This window comes from Anomalospiza imberbis, chromosome 3 (genome assembly GCF_031753505.1).
Source record: "Anomalospiza imberbis isolate Cuckoo-Finch-1a 21T00152 chromosome 3, ASM3175350v1, whole genome shotgun sequence".
Classification (NCBI taxonomy): Eukaryota; Metazoa; Chordata; class Aves; order Passeriformes; family Viduidae; genus Anomalospiza; species Anomalospiza imberbis.
Genome location: NC_089683.1, coordinates 67,963,870 through 67,985,694, shown reverse-complemented (window position 1 = coordinate 67,985,694; position 21,825 = coordinate 67,963,870). Strand labels below are relative to the sequence as shown.

The 21,825-nt window shown below is 39.8% G+C and overlaps 2 protein-coding genes and 1 long non-coding RNA gene across 10 annotated transcripts in view; 1 reads left to right on the top strand and 2 right to left on the bottom strand.

Annotated features, from left to right (window-relative positions):
- Positions 1-239: 239 nt before the first annotated feature.
- Positions 240-16,504, bottom strand: OPN3 (opsin 3). Its single transcript, XM_068184960.1, has 4 exons — positions 16,062-16,504; positions 4,546-4,865; positions 3,396-3,647; positions 240-829 (listed from the first exon to the last, which is right to left on the bottom strand). Exons 1-4 carry the CDS (start codon positions 16,411-16,413, stop codon positions 560-562), a joined length of 1,194 nt encoding a protein of 397 aa, XP_068041061.1. The 5' UTR covers positions 16,414-16,504; the 3' UTR covers positions 240-559.
- Positions 12,221-15,668, bottom strand: LOC137471008 (uncharacterized). Its single transcript, XR_010997352.1, has 3 exons — positions 15,574-15,668; positions 12,448-12,496; positions 12,221-12,310 (listed from the first exon to the last, which is right to left on the bottom strand). It is a non-coding gene; the product is annotated as an uncharacterized lncRNA (long non-coding RNA).
- The window catches only part of WDR64 (WD repeat domain 64), a 259,862-nt gene continuing 254,012 nt past the window's right edge, over positions 15,976-21,825 (top strand). For 5 of the 8 annotated variants that reach the window (XM_068184941.1, XM_068184940.1, XM_068184939.1 and 2 more), the window contains exon 1: positions 15,976-16,141. The gene's annotated coding sequence lies outside the window, so the exon portion shown is untranslated. Of the gene's footprint in view, positions 16,142-16,750; positions 16,775-17,433; positions 17,482-21,825 lie in introns of those variants that run through there. The other 3 variants (XM_068184943.1, XM_068184938.1, XM_068184937.1) reach the window with 3 other exon arrangements.

Here is a 21,825-nt window from a genome sequence, read left to right as displayed (position 1 = left end):
GTTGTACATCAACTAATAAAGAATCACACACTTATTGTTAATTGCTCAAATTTTACTTTCATAAATCTGAACAGTGGGTAATTTCTCTTTACAAATGCTCTACTTGATCTTTAGAAAGGCCAACTGAAACACTATTGTTTTCTCAGGTCTTACTACTTCCCTTCAAGCTGTATCCAACAAGCTACAATATCAGATCACATCCTTGTTGGTGGGGAAAAAATATTTCTCTGAGAACAAAATTATATAAATAAGATCCATTTAATTATTCACTGAAGGCTCAATATACAGAAAACATTAAAATACCAAAAGTTCTGAATGGCAATCATAAAATATGCTTTAAGAAAATTCAGAGTAATGACATCCATCAACAATTTTAGCAGAGATTTCTGTGCTGTGACCAAAAGTGAACTACTTGGAGAGCTTCTGAGGCTGAATCCTTTCAGTAATTCACAGCTTAAGAATGTGGTTTCCTTTGGCAGCCCCCAGACACTGCCACTGAAACCAGTCACCAGCCTCAACAGTCTAGTGGCTGAAATTCTCATTCTCATGTCTCTTCAGCTCATCCCTGCAATGGCTTTACTTGGATGGCATTTACTTTTGTCTCATTGTGTTTACTGCTGTCATCTATTTGCTCAGTGTCATCACTGGTGATAATAAAAATGACAGAGGAAGAGCTGAAAGTCACTTTCTTCTTTGGCCTGTCCCCTGCTTTCTGAGACATAACTATGGGTCGTATTGGTTTGTCACTCCCTGTTGCTGGTGTCTCTTTCATTGTCCTCTGGAACCTCATCAGGCGAAAGCACAGGAGTTGCAAAAGGCAGCGTCGAAACTGCAAGAGAGAATAAACAGAATTATGTTCAGCTTCCTAAACAGTCACTGTCACCTACAAGCAACTGGAGGGCACAGTACAGTAAATTACTCAAAATAAGAGACTTCTGCATATCTTCTGAGTTTTTTTCAGTAACAAAACATGCTGCCTTTGTAGTGGGTACTTGTTTTCTCTACATCTGAATAGGATCACTAAGCCAACAGAGGGCACTGAAATGCAACTGAATATTTTACCAGCTACAAGCAAAAGACAAGAGGACTAGGTTCCAAAGTTTGCTATAGGTTTTGTTTCCATATTCAAAAATCACACATTAGATCCATCAGGGAAAGACTATTCTCACAAACACTTCACAGGAGGATACAGAGGGCAGGAACAAGGGGAGGGAGGGGATACAAAGGCATGTTTTCTTCCTTTTAAGTAACTCCAGGATCTGAAATTTTAACAAAAGCATTTAACGTCACAGATGTAAAATGAAATTTCAATGGTTAGTAACACAGAATTCAAGTGCTCCCATTGAATATGGATGGAACAGAAGTTTTTTAGATAACTAGCACCTACCTGTGACACAGGAAGTCTGTTCTACTGTGTGTCTAAATAATGTAAGGTATTCAGTGAAAGCTCACACCAGCACACAGAATGGAAATTTGAGTAGTAGCACTGTATTAATTCTCTAATTATGGTCTCCCCTTCAATAAAACAAAGATCCAGGTATGAGAGTTAAAGATGCATTCATTCAGTAGCTCCACGTCTGCACACATTTAAAGCTCAAACATGATCCTTTGGGGAAGAACCCTGGTTCTACAAGAAATAAGAGGGCAACTTCCCCTTTGCTTAATAACCTGTAACAAGGATTGCCTGGAATGTAAGAGGAAGACTTCAATCAACCAACCAAAATACCAAAAAACCCCAAAACAAAAAGAACAAAAATCCCAAACACAACAAACATCTGGGAGCAGGGGCACCTTTTCTCTGAAAAGGGGGTAGGACATCTCTTTTTAACAGCCTTCTTTTTAGCTGTGTTAAGGATTACTCTGTATTATCCTGCATGGCCAGTGCCTCTGTTTTCCCAGATATCATGCAAGAAGCAATCTGACATGCCAAGTTAGAACAAGGTTTTGCTGTGGAAAATTAATCCTACTCTGACACAGAGAAGGCAATAGGTCTATTCTGCTGGGAAAGGAACCTAGCTAATTACAAGATCTCATAGAAGGATAATCTCAGAGAAACAAAGGTCATGGGGAAGCCTTGACAACTTCAGAGGTAATGGTCTACCACAGAGCAGCAAAGAAGTTAGAAAGTACAAGGATGTTAGAACGAGTTCAGCTAAAGGAAGGCTATTATAGAGAACTTGTTTTAGGATTCCTTCTGAGGGTAAAATAATCAAAAAACATTAAGCAAAAATACTATCATTTTGGTCCTAATCTGGAATTAGGGGCAAGAGAAAAAACTTCCCAATGCATCTCCAATAAGCGTGTTCTGATGATTGATACTTATCCTGGCTCTGCCTTCACTGGCATTATACCTGGAACAAGTTTGATTTTCTGCTGGGTGTCAGAACCCACAAAATGTTTTTCAGAAAAGATACTCAGCCTGACAACTAGGTACAGAGTCGGTGCCAGTGTATTTAAAAAGTCACTCTGTTGAAAAAGCCTTTTTGAACGTGACTGTTGTTAGCTTCCCATATCCAGGATAACTCTTATATTGTGTAACTGTGGATCAGCCTGCTGTGAAATGAGCTGTGGGGGAAGAACAAGATGCCACATTGGAGGCCTCTTGCTTTTACTCAGGAAAACATTTAAGCTCCCCCTTGCCCTGGGTCCCGACCTGAGCTGCCCTCAGCCTCTGCTTGGCTGCCTGCGTGGCTGATCGGACCCACTGACTTGGCCTCCTCGTCCCTACAGGCTGCTGGCTGGCCCAGGCTGCTGCCTGGCAACTGCAAGCCAGTGTAAGAAATCACAGAAAATCCCATCTCTATAATGGGTTTAAAGGTAAGGAAAACTCAGCAAAACCCCTCCAGCAGTCACTCATGGGTTTTTACCCTTTGTCAAGGGATTCTATTAAACTCCAGATATCTTTATACAATCTTGATTTCAGAAGTTTCAGAATGTGCATGGTACACTTCCAGTATCAGTCACTGTGTTGCTATAAAACATAAGTCAGAGGCAAGTGTTTTTAATCTTAAAAAATAGACATTGATTATTCTAAACTTCCTCTGATGGAATTCTGCTGCGGTAAGGGAGTGATTCAGATGAGGTCTTCTAGTAGCAAACCATTTCACAGGTAAACTGTCAAAACTAGAAATTTTAAATTCTGACACTCTTTTCTGTCCCTTTTGTGAGTTAAATGTTTGAATTCACATATAAACAAATTAAATTTATGATCTGGTGGTATTTAAGCACCAAGGATTTAAGCAATCGGGGATTTTGTTTCTTCTAGACTGTTACCATTTATCCTAGCTGTTTAAATTTTTTAAACTTTTTTCAGATTAAAGTATATCAGACCTACACTTCACAAGTGTGTTACAGGCTACTAATAATTCAAACAAGAAAACCTTTAATGTACCTACCTTTCTACTCATGAAGATATAGATAACTGGATTATAAGCAGTACTTGACTTGGCAAAGAAAGATGGGATGATAGCTACTGTTGGAGTTACAAGGTTGCTGTAGCCATATGTTATCAAGAGAGAGACCACTGCATAGGGCATCCAACAAATAAGGAATGTGGAGATCATCAAGAAACACATTTTAGCCACCTTCTTTTCATATCTTAGAAGTTTGATCACTTGAACTGTCTGGAAATCTTCTACACAGCGAAGCTGTAGAGAAAAAAAATCGTAAAATAAAATAGCTTTATGTTTTACTTGAACCTGAATAGTTTTACATTTATTTGTAAGTAACTGACTCACTCTTAGTTTAAGGCACAAACACCATACACCTTATCTTTTAAACCACAATTCTTCTGGAAGCTTACATCATGTTTCTCAGATTTTATTCCCTACATTAATTGTAAAAATACAAGCTGAGAAAAAATAGAATAGCTAATCTACTAGAAAACAACAAATCCAGAGAAGATAACAAAGCATGCTGCAGTTATAAGTACTTTAGAAAAATAACTTGCCCTCAGCTATTGCATAAGCAAATTCAGTTTACATTAGTGGTCCTTTGTCTGACTAGTTAGACAGTCCTGTAGATTCATGGAAAAAATCTTTAGAGAAAAAAAAAAAAAATTCATCGATATCTCTGTACTGCTTTGTCACATAGTATGTTACCCTACAATCATGAAATCTCTGAAGCAGAACACTAGGCAGCAGCTCCCCATGTTACCTAAGTCATAAAATAAGGAAAACACATGAACAACAAAATTTATCCATTCTGCCAATAATGTTGATCATAAACTTGAGTGGGTCCATTTCTCATACTAAGGATTTGGACTGAATTTTCAGGTGAGGATCTGATGTGGATTAGTAAGCATAAGCCATTCCCTACTTCCTCCCAGTAAAATTACACAACAAATAGACCTCGGTAGCTCTAGGCTGATTCTCTGCCAATCCTACAACCTATCTAGTGCTACCTTACATAGATGAACATCAAATATTCAAAGTTTAAAAGGGAAGTGAGAGTGCAAATTTGGCTTGGATCCAACCTTAATATACATCTTCAACATTTTTCACTGATAACATTACTTTAAGGGAAGTCTTATTTGAACTAACTTACCATTCTCACTGCATGCAGAATATGGCCATAGCAATAGGCCATGATCCCAACAGGTGCTACTAGACAGCCAAGGAAAAAAAGGAGCACAAAGGAGGTATCATTGGGGTCTTTTGACTTCCAGTCCACTGAGCAACCTAATCCATGAATTTCCAGTGTGTATCTGTTCCAGCCCAAAAGAGGTGCTCCAGTCCAGGCCAGTGAGTACAGCCAGATGTACGTGATAGCCCGCCAAGACCAAGAGAAGTCAATCACTTTTGCATGGACCACCCGAATGTAGCGTTCATAGGCAAGAGCAGTGAGAGTCATAATGGAAACAATTCCTGAAAAAAAAAATCAATTAAATTATTCACAAATACTGTAAACTGGACTGCACTCCTCTTGATAAATGTTTCCTTTGCTAGCAGGTTAACTCAAAATTACCTAGTTCGTATTATGAATCTAACACCATTAAGATTTTTTTGTGCATTACTCACTAACTACTAAGCCAAACAGAATCACCAACTTCAAACTACTCAGAGTAGGACACTGACATCTGATCCAGGATGTACAATGGCTAAGAAGTGGGACAAAGAAAGAAGAGCTTAAGCCAATACCTCTTCCTAAACATTACTTCATTCAGTGAGGTATCATGGTCCAAGGTTTGGGGGTTTTCCTGCTGGTAGTTGTTGTAGGGTTTCTTGTTGTTATGTGTTCTTTTAGGGTTTGTGGTTTCCTTTGGCTGTTTAGGCTTTTTTTAAGAAAAAGCTATCATATAAAATTGAGATAATCAGCAATAAAAAAATCTCTTCAAAACTTAGTGAACTGATAGTTGAGACTGAAATTAAAGAAAGTCTTCAGCAACTGAAAGCAGAGATGTGCACCTTTAATGTGAACAAAATTACTAGAATAATTCCAATTTATTTCAAGATATCCTGGAAGTGTTTGCATTCCAAGAAGAACCAGGAAGGCAAAGCATTACATTGCTGAAGGTGTCCCATCTGAAAGACATTCAGTTATTTGAGTGTCCTTTCCTATCTTGCTGCTTTCATAAAAATGTCAGTCCTTGTTTATTTATGCACTCTTTTCCTTTTTTGTCCACCTCAAACCCAGTACACAATTATTAGCATGTTATGACAGAAATCACACATTATCTTCAGCTCTCAGTATTACCCTATCCAGACACTTTTAAAATTTCATGAAGCCCAGGCATTTCTATCTTCATTAGAATATAAGGATTTCTACTTCAATGGTCTATAATACTTGATGATCAAAAACTAAATTGCCCATCAGGCAACTGCCAGACATCTGAAATCTGTTATTATTCAGTCATCAAGTTCATAAACACAGGCTCTTAAACAACAAAAGGGTGTATTTCACAGCATTCTGTGAGATTATACATAAATCTGTGTCTAAATCTATATAGATTTTATCTAATACAAAGCACAAGTATTTTTTCATGCATATGCACAGCACTTAATTTCTCCAAGTACACTCATATGTGCCATAAGCTCTAAGAAGGTTAATTGTGCGGATTTCACTACCAAAGAGAGAACAACCATTTTATACTCAGCAAGAACCTGATCTCACTTTGAAAAATGATAAACACTTCTGGAAGATAAATTAACAACAGCACAGAAGGACCAGCAACATGGATTTTAGGAAGGCAACTAAGAATAACAAAATCTAGAGCAACACATAGCCTGTCTGTAAAGGTATTTAACAGCAAAAGCAGTGTATTATTAACCAAGTATCTCACAGTAGGATATCCTTTAGGATTCTAAGAAAGTTACTTTATGCTGTAATTATTAAAATATTCTCTTTTTATAAGAGGTGAGCTTAGAAATCTTTCTTGAATAAAAGGACTTCCCACTCTAATAGAAAATGTGCCATACTCTTTCATAGATCTCTTTAAAATGAAACAAATTTTTAATGTTTTTTTTTTTCTAGTTTTCTTTAAATCTTCATCATAAAAAGATGTAGACATTGTTGGCCATGGAGTAACCCTTCACATTTAGTTTTGTGGGGGTTTTTTTCCTTGTATAAATTATTGCTGTAGAATTTCACTTTCATAGCTTGAAATTGGACTAGCAAATATGGACAAGAAGGTTTCCAAAGACGTAAGGTTGGGTTTGTTGGTGGGTTTTTTGGGCTTTTTAAAATGACGTTGAAAAGTCTTCATGCCTTTTTTTGTGACCTAACATGCTGAAAATACATTGCACAATGTGTACCTAAGCAAAGTATTAGTAGGCATTAGAAAATAACTACAGGATTTCATAGGTACTATTCTACACTGGCTCAGGTAAGTGCTTTATTCAATCACATGTGATGTACTTCTTGAACACAAGGTCAGGCAACAAGTTCCCCTTCAATTTCTCTTACCCAAAGATTAGGAATTACAGAAGTTTACCTGACAGTCATGATAGTCATCCACAGTCATGTTTATGGAGAAAAATCACATCACTCAACTAAAGGCTCTGTTTGTTTATATAGTGCACTGCAGCTTCGTCTGATCAGTGGAGAGAAAGAGCAGCTCTTCAGGATGATGAGTCAGAATACCTAAATTAACCTTTTGCTCCTTACCACCTTCCTTCATTGAATGGTATTCAATGACTAATGTCCCTGTGTGGTCTTAATACTTCCCCATCCCTTTTATGAGTGCTGAATTTGAGCCATGATAAAGTAATCAAAAGCACACATGCTTGGCTGAAAGTACAGGTGTTCACAAGCAATAATTTCCTAAGTCCTTGACATTCTCAAGGAAGTCATTGAATGCTCAGTATCTCTAAAAATCAGTATGTGTACATTTGAACATTGTTCTATCAAGCCCCTTTCAGTATAAAACCACTGCTCTTCAAAGACGTACTTGAATTTTCCTCCCTGAACTGTAAATGGGACCTTGGACAGCCTGTTGGATAGTATGCACCAAAATGCAAATCCCTGTTCTGTTGGTATTCAAGGAGTGTCTGTTAGCACACAGACACTGAGGCAGGAAATACAGGTCACAGCACAAGATGTATATGATTTTTGCATGCCTATGGCTCCATTTTCTATGTTTCATTCAGTTTCTGTAGTCTAGTGCAGAGGAAAGCACTGAATTTTACTTCCCTCCCTCCCCCAATCCTCTACAGGAGCTTTTCTGGAAATTATTAAATTTCATCCTGAGTTGCATATTTTAATATGATGAAATGCATGCTGATTAAAAAAACAAATCTATTACAGAAAGCCATTATGGTTATTGTTTGGCTATTAGCCTCCTCTTAGCAAAAATACGCATTTCAAACCAATTTCTACCTTTTATCTGAAACAAATTCTGTTATTCTTCTTGAGGTACTGGAGATCTACATATTTTGATTCAAGACTAAGACCCAAGATTCTGAGAGTTTATTTACTCTACCAGCAATTCACTCTTTCTAACTCTTTCAGAAAGACTTTACTGTCCAGTGTTTACAGAGACTGCATGTCTGATATAAGATTTCCATTTCAGACAATACCCCTGTCTGTACGTGCTGATTATAAACATAAACACTCTTTGTGTTCAGGAACTGCCGCTAGTTCTAGCTCTGATTTAAGCCTGGGCAATTACCCTAGCAAAATGGGTTCATTCCCATTGAAGCTGCAGATAAATGTAGCAAAACTGAAGTGCCTTCTCTTTTAAGCCACTAGTTTGCAATTTCTATGTTACAACTCCTCTTCTCCAGCAGCCCGCCACACAGAATCAGGGAGCAGTGACAAGCTACTTTTTGTTATTTGGATGTTTATGAAGAAAATTCTCTTTTTTGCTATTTCGTATTGTTTTTCTACTGAAATACTGCATTCAGTGTAGATTTGATTATGTGCCATATGTGCTAATTATCTCTTCTGTATTCTGGGCTTTTCCAGGAGACAGTTCTGGATACATCATTAAATACTTCAATCTGCATAGTGTAGGTCATTACAGAGAAGACTGCAAAACACAGCTAAGCTGTACTGCATTATACCATACAATGTGTATATTCTGACTTTATAATCCTTAATTAGAAGAAACATATTGCAGTGCCTTCATAACTGAAGTGTTACTTTCAATAAGTTTGAACAATCACAACAGCTTCTGCCCTCTCCATGCAAGATACACCTTATTTTCATATTGAGCCCCTGCCCCAAGCATGGCCTATAATTTGGTCAGAGGTGATATCAAATATTCCCAAAGTCTGAGCATCTCTACAGAGCAACTGCAGCAAGTAAGATTAATGTCTGAGACACACCTTGAGACACATGGCTTCTGTCAAAGGGTGTGGAAGAGGTTTTACAGAGACTTCTGTGAGCCAGAGAGAAGTTTGATAAGAGGATCCATGTTTACCCCTGAAAGAATTTTCTACCAAGGTCATTGACATAGAAACCAAGAAAGAAAGAAGAATAAATAAGAGAAACCTGCAAGTGTCTATTCCAATAAGCATTTTGTTTGTCCTTCGTGACCAATGAACAAAGTGTAAACTTACGAGTTTTGTAAGAATGTATAAAAAAAAAGCATGCATGCTATAATAAAAACCAATTTGAAGCCTTCTGAAAATGGAGTGTGTTGCTCTGTATAATGTCCATCTCAACTATGACAAAAAGGCATATTCTTTTTGTATATCAATTAATCCTTGCCCTACATTCAAGTGCTGAATTACTATTTTGCATACCTAATCACAGAAGAAAGACATCCTTCTGCAATCCCTCCTCACCTCTTTTCACATCTGAAAAGCTAGACAACAGCAATTGGGTAGAAGCAACTTCCTGTACATGGCAAGAAAAGGTGTTATTGTACTCTCTAGTTTTGTACTACAAAATATATAACCAGTCTATCTGAATTCAGCAATTAGGCATTACAATGAGATTTAGGCACCAGCTATGTATCTCTTCTAATTTTACAAGTAATTTCAACATCTGCATTCCAATCTAGGCAGATGAAAAATCACTTCTCTTAGACATAACATACATCAAGTATATTTTATATGTTGCTGTCCTATAAAATTATGGTGAAATAAATCACCCCTTCCAGATTCAATATTCCAAGTGATTAACTTAGTCTGGGGAAAAAAAAAAAAAGCTAAAGCTGAAAGCATGCTGATTTGAGCCTCCAGCTATTTGTAACACAAGTTCCTAAAACTATCTGCTGAGTAACAATTGAAAATGCTTTTAGTGAGATTAAATTAGTGCATATAACATAGATGGGTAATGCCAGAGAGTGGCACAGGACACCACTGTCACTGTGAAGGGAAGAGCCTTAGATGAACAGGCTGCAACTGAAGCCAGGTCCACAAGACACTCTCAAGCAATTAATCCTTACTTCAGTATTTGGTGGGTGTGGTGGTATAACCTTGCCTTGAAACAAATAAAAGAACATCAGCTGTACACACAGTAGCTTTTCACAGAAGAGTACAGTCTGTAAAATTCTTACAATTTTTCCCATCCTCTAGTTCACATTACTGGAATGGAGTATACACCCTGTAATCAACCTTGATTTAGTAGCTCATTGAGATCTAGCTGCTGCATACCAATGGTAAGTTGTCCGGAAGGGACATAATACTTTAAATTAATTTGACATTAAAAGCTGGCAGTGTTTGTTTTACCCTTACAAAAACAGCTTGCAGTTATGAAAGACCAAGGTCTCTAATCACATTGCAGTAACAGTAGCCTTTCACTTGCAAACAAGGTTTAATGATACAAAGCCTACCCCAGAGTACACCCTTATAGGCTACCCCGGACCGCATTCCACGGGGTGACCCTCAGTTGGTTGGTCAATGGGTGCCTGGATAGCGCAATTAAAATCCCCACTGGGAAGACGGAAGGACTCTTGAGCTGCTGGAATCCGAGCGGGTTTATTGAGGATTGATCGAAGGAGTAGGGAGGCAGAAATAGGAGCAGGGAGACAACCGCACTCAGGGAAGGCAGAATCCGAGAGCCCCGGGGAAGGAGAAGCCAGAGTATATAACTGGGGCAGGAAGGATTGCCTAGAGTACAAATGATCCGATGGGAAGAGGGTGTAAGGGAGGAGCAGGGATGGGGTAACATAAACTGGGCCAATGAGGGAAAAGGGAAGGAGTGGTTTACAGATGGAACAATTAGAAGCAACAAGAACTTTCCAGAACTTGAGGAGATGACAACCACAAACTGACAGGTGATGGGCATGTGCTCATTTGTATTGGGGCCAGAGGACTCTGGGGAAATGCCTTATCCTAAACGACTGTAGTTTCCCATGGCATTCCCACACTGTCCTCCCCGTGGGCACATCCCACACGCCCTGACTATGCAATCTTCTGTCAAGAGACTGCCTCAGATAAAGAGTTTTGGTGCCTGTTCCTCAAGATCATTCCTGTTATTAACCAGTTTTCCCATTCCTTTCTTCCATTGCAAAACTAAACTTAGAAGGTGTTAGGACACCAGTACTGGCCAATGGTTTACCTACCATTACTTTTAGCAGCAGTGATTTATGCTTGAGGGGTTATGTGTGTATGCTCCACGTGATAAGACTAGTTTACCTCAAAACTCTCAGGGCCTATTTCAATGTACAGAAGGTATTAAAGCAGTCAACCACTGCCTGGGGGTGAGCACTACACAAATTTCTCTTGTGCACATTAAAAAAAAAAAAAAAAAAACAAAAAACCTTAAATATCTGTAAGAGCCCAGCAGATAAACACAAAGATCATGACACCCTGACCCTGTATTTCACAACTACCCTCTTATCTGAAGAAAGAAATCATCTACGTCTGCTAACCAAGACTTTTGGGTATGTTTAGCTGTCAGGGGCCTTCTCTAGAAATCATATGGTCTTCTCTAGAAATCAAAAAGCTATGCTGTCAGTGATAGCATGCCTCCCAGATATCAGTTGTACTGCTAAAACAGATAAAGAGATTACACAGATCTCTACTACTTATGGCATGGTTGACTACAGACAAGGAAAGAGTTAGAAGCATTTTACATAAAGAGAGGGTGGCAGATGCAGTAGGGCCTGCATAAAGCTGACTGCACAACTCCATAGAAAGGTGACCCTCATGATGTAAATATATCACTTAATTGATGCACAGCTATCATATCACACCAGGATACACCGCCTGTAACAAAATAAACATTGGAACTCAGTGAAACAAAATTAAGTGGGGATTAGTGTCTAAAACAGACAACTGCGTCAGGAAAGCTTAGACTAAGACTTGTCAGGTAATCATTTATGTCATTTTCCCTACACTAATATAAGAGGTGTTAAGAATGGCTTTGTAGTAGAGAAAAAAATCCCTTCTTGCGGCCTCTGCCATGAAGACTTGTACCTAAACTGTATCTTGACTTCAGACTCTAATGAGTAAAAGAAAACAGGGACTGTTATTTGTGTGAAAAGGACAGATGTTGAGTAGTCAAAATTATCAGTTTTGCACTGTAGCAAGAAGGTCTCTGCACCTTCTAAAGACTCAATGAAAATCTTTCAAGTCACAGAAAACATAGGCAGTAGCACAAACATCAGTCTCTTAGCTGTGCAATGCAACTCAAGAGCAGATGTTACTACATGGGTTTGTCTCAAGATAAAGTTATGATAATGCAGAAGCAGACTATTGTGAGGAACACAAAAAACAGACATTTATCCCTAGACAGACAATCTGTAGTTATGCTGCCATCTTCTCAACTTAAAAGTTTCAGACTGTGATCTGCTTACAGTGTCTAAGTTCCGGATCTTACCACACCTCCAACTGGCTGGCAAAATGAGAAGCACTCTTACAAAGAAAATGCTCAATTCTTCAATGCAAAATTATTAGAAGTATAGAGAGTGCCCTCATACCTGTGAGGGGGGAAAGCAGTTGTCATTATTCTGTAATGAAGGCTTCTGAAAATACATATGCTACCAGTTTATTTTAAGCACAAATGCCACCTATGTATTTAATCATATTGAAATCCTTAAGAGGAACACAGAAATACCTTTATCTCGGCTTTCAAAACAGTATGAGGAAAAACCTTGTAACAACACCTGAAAATTTAAAATAAAGCTGCTGAATCATGATTTTCAATGTGATTCCTGATTAACTACAGAAATTAGGAAGAATGTGATTTTTAAAATTGGTTGAGCATTATCTCTGAATTTAAAGTGAAAATTCTATTTAACATAAAACAAAACAACAAAAAATCCAAAAAAAGCAGATTTAATAATTTGTCCTAAACTTGTTTACTATCAGGAGAACCTCTCATTTATAAGTCAATACATGCAGAGAACAACTTACACAACGTATTGGCTCTTAGGGGCTGTTCTTCTGATTAAAAAATATGCATAAGGATGGAAAGTAATACTGAACAGCCTTCAGGCCTGAAAGGCTGGCACAGAAAGCTCACATAGCAATGTCCAAGATCATATCCAAGAATGAAATCACAAAGTTGTAAAAAGAGAGGTTTTGGTCATCTCATCTAAAATGAGCCAGACTGGGTCCAACCCCAAGACATATCCACACCACTAAAGCAACCTCACACGATCTTTATGGTTTAATAGACTCCATACCCATGGTATCAGAGCTACCGCCACTTATTCTAGAAACATCTTTATTGTGTCATTGTGGCTTCCTGAGCAATTGAACACTGCAAAGCTGTAAGTCCTCTGCTTAGTTAATGAGAATTTCACTTTTCAAAGCCGTCAATTTTGTATGTCTTCTGATCAACGAATGTACTTTTTATTCCCAGAAGTTTCTGGGGAGAGTGTTATACTTTCAGAAGCACTTTTAAGTAATACACATCTAAGACTTCCATTACATTACTTTCCCTACACCATCACCTCAAGATAACAGGTGACTTGGGCTGCTATATAGAAAAGTATATTTCTAAATATAATACCTGGTTACTCTAAATGAAATCCTAAATCAGCATCTTCACCATTACCAGGGGGAAAAAAAAATAAACAAACAAACAAACCCCACCCAAATAAAAATCAGGAAAAAAAACCACCAAAAAATCCCCCCCCCAAAAAAAAAACAAAAAAAAAAACCAACAACAACAAAAAAACCACACAGAAAACTAACCAAAACACCAAATCCAAAGCAACAACAAAACATCACCAAACAGGAACAAAGAAATACTTTCAAATTACTATTTTTTCCAGAAACACGTTACAAAATGAACATAGAAGCCATGGTAGCAATAATCCAGATGGCAAACAGAGTATGATGCTACCTGCGGGGCATCATTTGTAATTTTTTTTTTCGTCAGCATTGACATGCCCCTGCTTTCCTGTGCAGGTGGGGAACCACTTTTCAAAAACAGGAAAGAACAAGCCTTCTATTTCTAGATGAGAATATGGAAACAATACTGTGGAGGTTAAAATTAGACATCACTTTATCAAATTAGCATTCAGCTATGATAGCCAAGTTAAAGATTTTCTGTTGCTTTACATGGCAGCTGAAAAAAGTAAACTAAGGCATCATTCCTGAACATTAAGTTGATCGTTTACATATGATCAACTAAACACAAACACACACTTTTCTAATAATAATGAGAGTAATAAAAAATTCTTCCCAATGAAGCACATTATGGAAGGGGAACATAGCATGACCAACCACAGGAAGATGTAATTTTACAAACCATAGATGCTAACTTGACTGCTCTCTAGACAAGGCACATGAATTTGCCTACATTTCTTTAGGGAAAAAATCTTAAATAGAGGGATGAAGGAAAGTATCAACACTAAATATATTTATAGTAACAAATTATGTAGCATACCTCAAAATAAACAGAAATTAAAAGTCACATGTGATCAAGCAATTTCCTTGCCAGTTTGTATATCTCATTGTTTCTATTTCTACTATTTCAGAAGATGGTATGAGATTATTAGAGTCTGGTTTTTTACCCTTACTATGTATCTTATTTTTTGAACCTATATGGAAAATGCCTTCATCAGAAATAATAAGTATAATATATATAAGATAAAGGTAGGAACAGAACTGTACTTTACATTCCCTGTGTAAGATTAACATTCAGTTGTCTTGCAGCATCTGTTTGGCAGAGAAGTACTTGAGTTTCTCAAGAATTTGAACAGGCTGAGTGATGGAGACAACCTTATGACATCGAGGTGCCCTAGCACTTTCCCTGATACCAATAGCCACACAAACATCTGAGGTCTGTGCACTGCAGAAATTATCTGGTACCAAACACTGCACAAATGATTAACTACATCCTGCACCCATCATAACTTTCAAGACATAAAATTTTTGCTGCACTATGCAACAGGAGTCAAACAGTAGGAGCAACCACGCACCTTCACACAGTAGCCCACAAAATGCTGACCACAGAGCCATGTGAAACAAAGGTTATGCATGCAGGAAAGCTACAAAGCTTATGGAAGACTTTACTGTGTCACCTGAGAGTCAATTTTCAGTGTATATAGGTCCAGTGGGTGCACTGTGATCCACCTCTAATATATACACCTCTGCCAGAAGAAGATCTAACATGAGCTTTAGATTTCGTAACTGGTTAGCCAAACATTTACTTTCACCATTAGAAACATGAGTCTCTTCTTTTGCAGAATCCTTTAATGGTAAAGAAAAAGCAATATTCCTTTTAAGAGGCCGCATGTACATAGCTGGACTGCTACCTATTCTTCTGCAGACTTCTGCAAAGGGTATGTATTAATTTCAGGAAGGAAAGCAGTCAAGAGCTTAAAGGTTTTGAAAATGGAAATAGTGTAAATACTCCTTCTGCAGTGTTAAAATTTCAGTGGTTTCCCAAAGCCCAACGGTGACACCGTTACGTCTGAAAGATGGTACCCGAATTTCACATATGGATAAGGAAATTCAAGGCACTGCCACACACTGTGCAGCTTTATAAACGGACAAGTCACAACACTGAGAAGGTTGCTGGGGAGCAGCTTTCCACCTGTTCCACAGAGGTGGAACGCTGCTAACCCTACACCTAGAGGTATACATGCTCCTTATCCACAGACTGGAGCACTTCCTCCTATAAAATACAGTGGTTTGTGCTCATGAATTCTGTGCATCACTTGGTTAACTCGAGACCTCTTCTAACAGCGCTGCTGCTCTTTTCTCTAAATGTCCTATTACACCTTACACAGGCAAAGGCAGGAGGTCGAAAAACTGATTCTCGAATAATTTCTTTTTTTGCTTCGGGTCGTTTTCTCCAGCACTGTCGCTTTTTACCAAAAAGCACCGGCTCTACCCCCCCGCCCCCCAACCCCTTCACCAGGGCGGCGACTGAACCCCCAGGGTCGGACTGCCCCGCGGGAGCGGCAGGGATGAGGCGGTTGGGGCAGCGGGGATGGAGCGGCTGAGGCCGGCAGGGAGCGGTTGGGAAGCGGGCACGGGGCCGTTGGGAAGCGGGCACGGGGCCGTTGGGAAGCGGGCACGGGGCGGTTGGGGCCGTTGGGAAGCGGGCACGGGGCGGTTGGGAAGTGGGGACGGGGCGGTTGGGGCCGTTGGGAAGCGAGCACGGGGCGGTTGGGAAGTGGGGACGGGGCGCGGCACCGCCGGTACAAGCTGGCGTGGAGGGACCCAGCAGGACAAGGAGGTACAGGCGGCGCCCGCGGCCCCAGCACCCACCGAAGAGGCTGCTGCTGAAGCCGTCCCAGACGCAGCCGGCGGCGTCCCACACCCAGCGGCTCCTCAAGCAGGACATAAAGGTAAGGCTCACACCGAAGACGGACACCAGCAGGTCGCTGAGGCTGATGTTGACGAGGAAGAGGTTGGTGGGCGTGCGGAGCCGCTTGAACTTGTAGTAGAGCACCAGTACCAGCAAATTGTTGCACAAGCCCAGCATGCCGATGGTGGCGACCAGCAGCGCCAGCAGCTCGTAGGTACCGGCGCTGAAGAGGGGCCGGTCGCCCGGCACCTCCTGCTCGGGCGCCGCGGGCGCCGGGCGGCTGGAGGTGCCCGTGCCGTTCCCCGCGGGCATGGCTCCCGGCCGGAGCGGGGCTAAGCCTCCCGGCTCGCTCCCAGCCCCATCGCACACCGACGCTGCGGGCAGGAGGAGGAGTTCCCGCTGCCTTCCCGCCCACGGAGGGCGCGCCCTCGAGTGGCTTCGCCCTCGCCTGCCCCGGGGCGTGTCCGGCCCGACCTGGCCCCTTCTAAGAACATAGGTCTTCTGATCCCGTTCCCGCGGTGAGCAGCCGGGTTGTGGCTGGGATGTGGCTGTTGTTTCCTCTTCCTTAAAAACCCTCTGTGCGCTTTGGCTGGACCACGGCTGCCGTGAGCAGCGCTTCCCTCACGGGGACCGCGGCTGGGCAGACTTGCTCTGCGGCCAGCTCCAGGAAGAGGTAGAACCGATATTTAGGCTTCTTCCCCAGATATATCCTTTCAGTGAAGACTGCTATTATGGCAATAATGTCTTCTCAGGAGGTTCCCCGCAGTGCTCTCGGCTTGGCTGTAGGAGTTGGAGCACCACAAAGCGACCCGGCAACACCAGGCCCGTGCAAAGCGGTGGTGCGAGTGAGCACTCCGTCAGCCATGGGGCAAGCAAGACACCACGGTTTGCACCGTGAAGTCGCCTATTTTATACCTTTGTCTCTGGTGCGTGTAGTACAGGAATACGGTGGCTGCCTGTATACAGCTCTGGCTGCTGTTAGTCATTGTGTTGTCCTGGGCCCCAGCTGTGTTAGGGTGGCTGTGCTGTCTCCAAACCCAACCCACCCCAGCGTGTTTCACAGGGAATTGTGCTCACCATGGTTCTACACCCAAAACGCTTTGCCAGACCGAGCATTGGTTTTCCTCACAGGAAGACCTAGTTTGTTTGCTTTAATATGTGTTGATATGTGACAGCCTTCTTAAGGGCCCAAAGAAAACTTTCAGTTTAGGTCTATTCTTTCTTTAGTTAAAAAAAAAAAACCTAAATGTGAAAGCAAAAAAATTTTAATGTTTTAATGGATACATGTCAAAAAAAAAGCTGTTTTTTTCTTCTCATACACAGTGGTATTATATGGTCTAGACTAAGGGTGAATTGAGACTGAAAACATGGATGGTTGAGGTAGGTTTGATGTCTTTCAAAACAAAACTATGTACAAATTATGGGCTTCTCATGACAGCAAATTTTATATGACAAATTACTGCTGTAATACAAGGCAGTAGGAATAAAGTCATAGGTCAGAAAAACACTGGTTAAAGTATCTGTTCTTACTGATGTTAACTTTATTTATGATCCATGTTGTTAAATCCCTCATATACTGATGTAATCACTAATTGAAACGTAGTTTTAAAAGCTAGTTCAGTCTGTTTCTTCATCACCGGTCAACAGGGCTTTTCTCACTGCAAAGGAAAGAGCAGCTTCCTTTCTCAAAATCACTTATATGTTTTTTGCCATAAAAGCTGTATTTACAGAACACATGACCTTCCAAAATTTCTGGTAATAGGCCACAGTACTTAAGCATCAGTTTTAGGGAAGGCATAATTTTGTGTTTCTTCATCCACAAAAGAGATTTAACTGTACATGACAGACCATGTGCAAAATTATTACATCAATGCACAGTTATGGGTTTGTTTAGGACAGTCGCTGCATTTTAAAAGTCTAACAATGACATGACTGTACCAAATTAATACTACACCTCATTAAGAACATGACATCTCTATCTTCTGCCTATAAAGGAAAATCTTAAATTGTGTATCTTTTTATCCCTGAAAAATGAAAAGCAAGAAAAGGTGATAAGAAGAATGGGAAAAATATAATGTAGTTATTAGTACATGCCAGTCAACATAGTGTCCATTGGCAGATTCCATTATACATTTAGGGTTTCTAAGAGGTATTTCACTACAGCACCTGTCAGAAATACTGCCTTTAGATGTCTTTGAATTTGTAACCCACAACTTGCATTTCATAAAGATCATATGTCAGAATTCATGGTTTGGGCTTTTTTTGTAGCAAAACTATATCGATCCATAGATGTGCCATCTCTCTAATGCTTTATTTGCAAAGGTCACTTTATTAATACTGTCAAATTGCTAATGTTATTCAAGTGGTCTTGGATAGTTCATGAGCAGAGTTCCATTTGTCTTCTATGCAGTGTCACTTCTCATATGAGGCACAACAAAAAGAAATGCAGTTTTATTGTATCATCAGGTCAAATGCAAAGCTGGAAACAGAGCCCTGATCCCAATTCTAGTCTAGATTCTGTTTTACCTAACCCACTCTAGAACCAGTGCAGCTATGGTTTTAATAATCTAATTAATTCTTTAGTCAATCCTTTTCTACTGCAAAAAGGGTTTTACCTTTACTTTTACCATTGCATGAAAGGATAGACCAGAACCCTAAAAGTGTATGTATGTGACTTACTGGAAGTGCATCAAAGTACTAAACATTTGTGTAGCTGAGCTCATGGAATTTAAAATGTACAAGAAGAAGCAGGAATATAAGGTCCCCAGTCCTGTACTCCAAAAACAGTCTCTGAAACTCCCAAGGACTTCCTAGATCTCTTCTGCCACAGTCCTTTTAACATGTTGTCTGTTACGCACAATTCACATGGGGTAGAAAAATGCATTGGCTGTAAATTTTCAGGTGGCCAACATATGCTTACATATGCACAAGAGAAACCTTAAAACCCAGCCTTGGAACTAATAATTCACAAGTACAAAGTTTTCAGATGTCTGGGACTGTCTTCAAAAGGTTATAGTATTTAGTAATTTGGAATGCTTCAGCACACCAGAGCATTGAGTGTCACCTGTTAGAGCTGAAGAATCTGAAGCAGAGTAAATAAACTTTCAAAGTCACTGCTACTCTCTAAGCTTGGGTAGAAATACAAACCACAAATGTGACTCCCAGTTGTAACTGCACCATTAAAAATGTCTGGGCTTTTGCAGCGAGAACATTGTGGGGAGGAAAAAGAGTGTTTTAAGGCATTCAAGAGACCTATTTCATTTTATGTTCACTGACTTATGTGTTGCTTTCACTCATTTTCTCTGTTCTCTGTCTTTTGCTAGTGTACCTTTGAAGTCACAGGCTCTTTCCCATCTTTCTTGACCAAGAGAGAGTGAGCAGGGAAGTCAAGCTTTTGTCTTTAAATACATTTGTTCTAGGAGTCAGATAATGCTGGAAGTTTCATGCCTGTTTTGAACTTTGTAAGCTTAGAGCGTGGTATAGAGTCAGAATGCAGGCTGCTCAAAACCAAACCAAACCGAACCAAACCAAATTAAAACTTCCCAAAAAACTCTGGCTACCTAGCTTCAGCTTTTTTAGTTTTTTACAGTGCTCTCCTGGCATAATTTCTTTTCTTACACATTGTTTTTGCTATACTTTAGCCTCAGAAGCAGATGAAAGCCGAGTGATTATTCACTGTGTCTATATATAGCTGCAGGGTATATCCACAGAGCAAGTGTGAGTGTGGACAGAAGAAAGCCTTCATCTGTTGCCAACCTCTTGGCATTAAAACAAGGCTTTCAATATAGATCTACACTTATTGATAATGCATTTTTTTAAGTAAAAAACCCCAAAATGCACATCCCTAATGGCAAAAGTTTAAAGCTAGTGCTTCGTCTTACAGAACTTCTAATCCTACATGTATAATCTAGTCTATATTGGGATGTGAACTTAAAATCATAAAGCAGGTAAAGTGTTAATGTTGCAAGATTGTGAAAATATTCTTGGCTGAGAGAAGTGCTTGGCTCAGACACAGTTCACTGAAGCAAGCACAGGTGTTTTCAGCAGGGGAAGGGGACCCAAGCAGGCTGTCCTGGGAGGTGATGGCAAGCAGTCAGAGCATCTGTGCTGCAGTGGAAGTTGGCTGCAGCCTGTTCGGTGATGTGTGAGCTCTGGTATACCTGACATGTGTACAAAGAGCTGTACTAACTGCAGATGTGAGTCATCCCACCTAAATGATGCATTTGAAAGTTAAGCACTTAAGACCAGTAAGATGAATCACCCTCACCCTTATTCAAATCATCTTATGTGCCAGTCAATGTTTATTGACTGGCACATAAGATGACATGAATAATTAATTTTTAGATGCCTAAGTTAGATGAGATGAACTTCATCTTGGCTAGAGAAACCTGTGTGGGACTGTGCTATGTGCTCAGGAGGCAGATGCATATTGATGCCTCTGTGGCACTTGTTTCCTGCAGAGTAGATTAAAAGAGGTGGTGATATATGCTTGTGCCTGCTGACATCCTGATGTCCTTGGTTGTACAGACACAGCTCATAGGGCAGGTTGAACTCTGGACACTGGCATAGTATAACCATTATAAAACTGGCAACGCCAGTGTTTGCAAGAGTAACACTTTTAAATTCATTTGTCATATAAACTGTGTTCTTTTAAGAAATAACCTTGCATAGTAGTACTTATGCTGCAGCTTCTTGTTAGTGTGACAAACATAAAGTGGAAGTGTTTAGAAGCTCACTGCCATGTTGTCATTTTCCAGAGCCCAACATACAAATCAATATATAGTTCATAGGAAATGCAGTTTTTAAAACTATCACTTGGTCATTTCAGCTGCTGTTAGTGACAGAGGGGAGCACTTGCACTTTATAGCAAGGAGTGCAATACTGCTTGTGGGGTGTTAATATTGAAAGAAAAGTGAAAAATTGAGCCAGTAGAAAAAAAGAGTGAGCTAATGTAAATGTCAACATGATAATGCCCCTTAAACACTGTTTCATAGAAGAAATTTAATTTTTACAATGCTAATTTTTACTTGCCCAGTCCCATACTGGTCAGAGAGTTCAGTCAGTCTGAACTGAAGCATCTCTATCATAATTCAACTTAAACACAGCTAGGTTTAATGGGACGTTTATAAGGAAGAGATAGAAAAGGATGGGTAAGCTTATCAAAGAAAGCATCTTAGGGACTGATTTTTTTTTTCCTTTTTAAATTACTGGACTTGACCAAAATCAGCAACAGTCTTTTATGTCCCAGAGCCTCTTTAGGGACAGCTAAGGCCAGTTTAGATTCACTGTGTGATCCACTTCGGGCTGTTCTGAACCATTATTTTACTTGGAGAGAATTTGCTTTTGCAAGAGACTGCCAGGAAGAGTGACTAGCAGCCTGGTACAGGCAGGAAAAATGATCTATCACCTTTGCTGTTTGTCTTCTTCAGTAGCTATGGGTTATTTGTTATGAGCCATCAAATTACATGGTCATAATTTTAAAAATTCCATGGCATTTCATAGACTTATGGTAGTTATTGAGATAAAGATTGAAAATTATTGATTTTTCAAATGAGGTGCCAATCCTACAATGAACTTGCTGCAGCTGTTCTTTGCATCCATACAGACATATCATTATCTTTATATCTGAGAATTTCCAATTACTGGGGCTAATAAGATTATGTGGTAAGAAGAGAAGAGTTGACAGAGTCAGCTTCTGAATATACATCAATTATATTGTGTTCC

What these genes read in the sequence shown, in the direction of transcription:
- OPN3 (XM_068184960.1), bottom strand. Translation starts at nt 16,413, where the DNA reads ATGCCCGCGGGGAACGGCACGGGCACCTCCAGCCGCCCGGCGCCCGCG. An exon ending in CTTCAGCAGCAGCCTCTTCG is followed by an intron (nt 4,866 to 16,061) that starts GTGGGTGCTGGG and finishes TTTTTTTTTCAG; the next exon opens with GAATTGTTTCCATTATGACT. An exon ending in TTCTGCATGCAGTGAGAATG is followed by an intron (nt 3,648 to 4,545) that starts GTAAGTTAGTTC and finishes TTTTCTCTACAG; the next exon opens with CTTCGCTGTGTAGAAGATTT.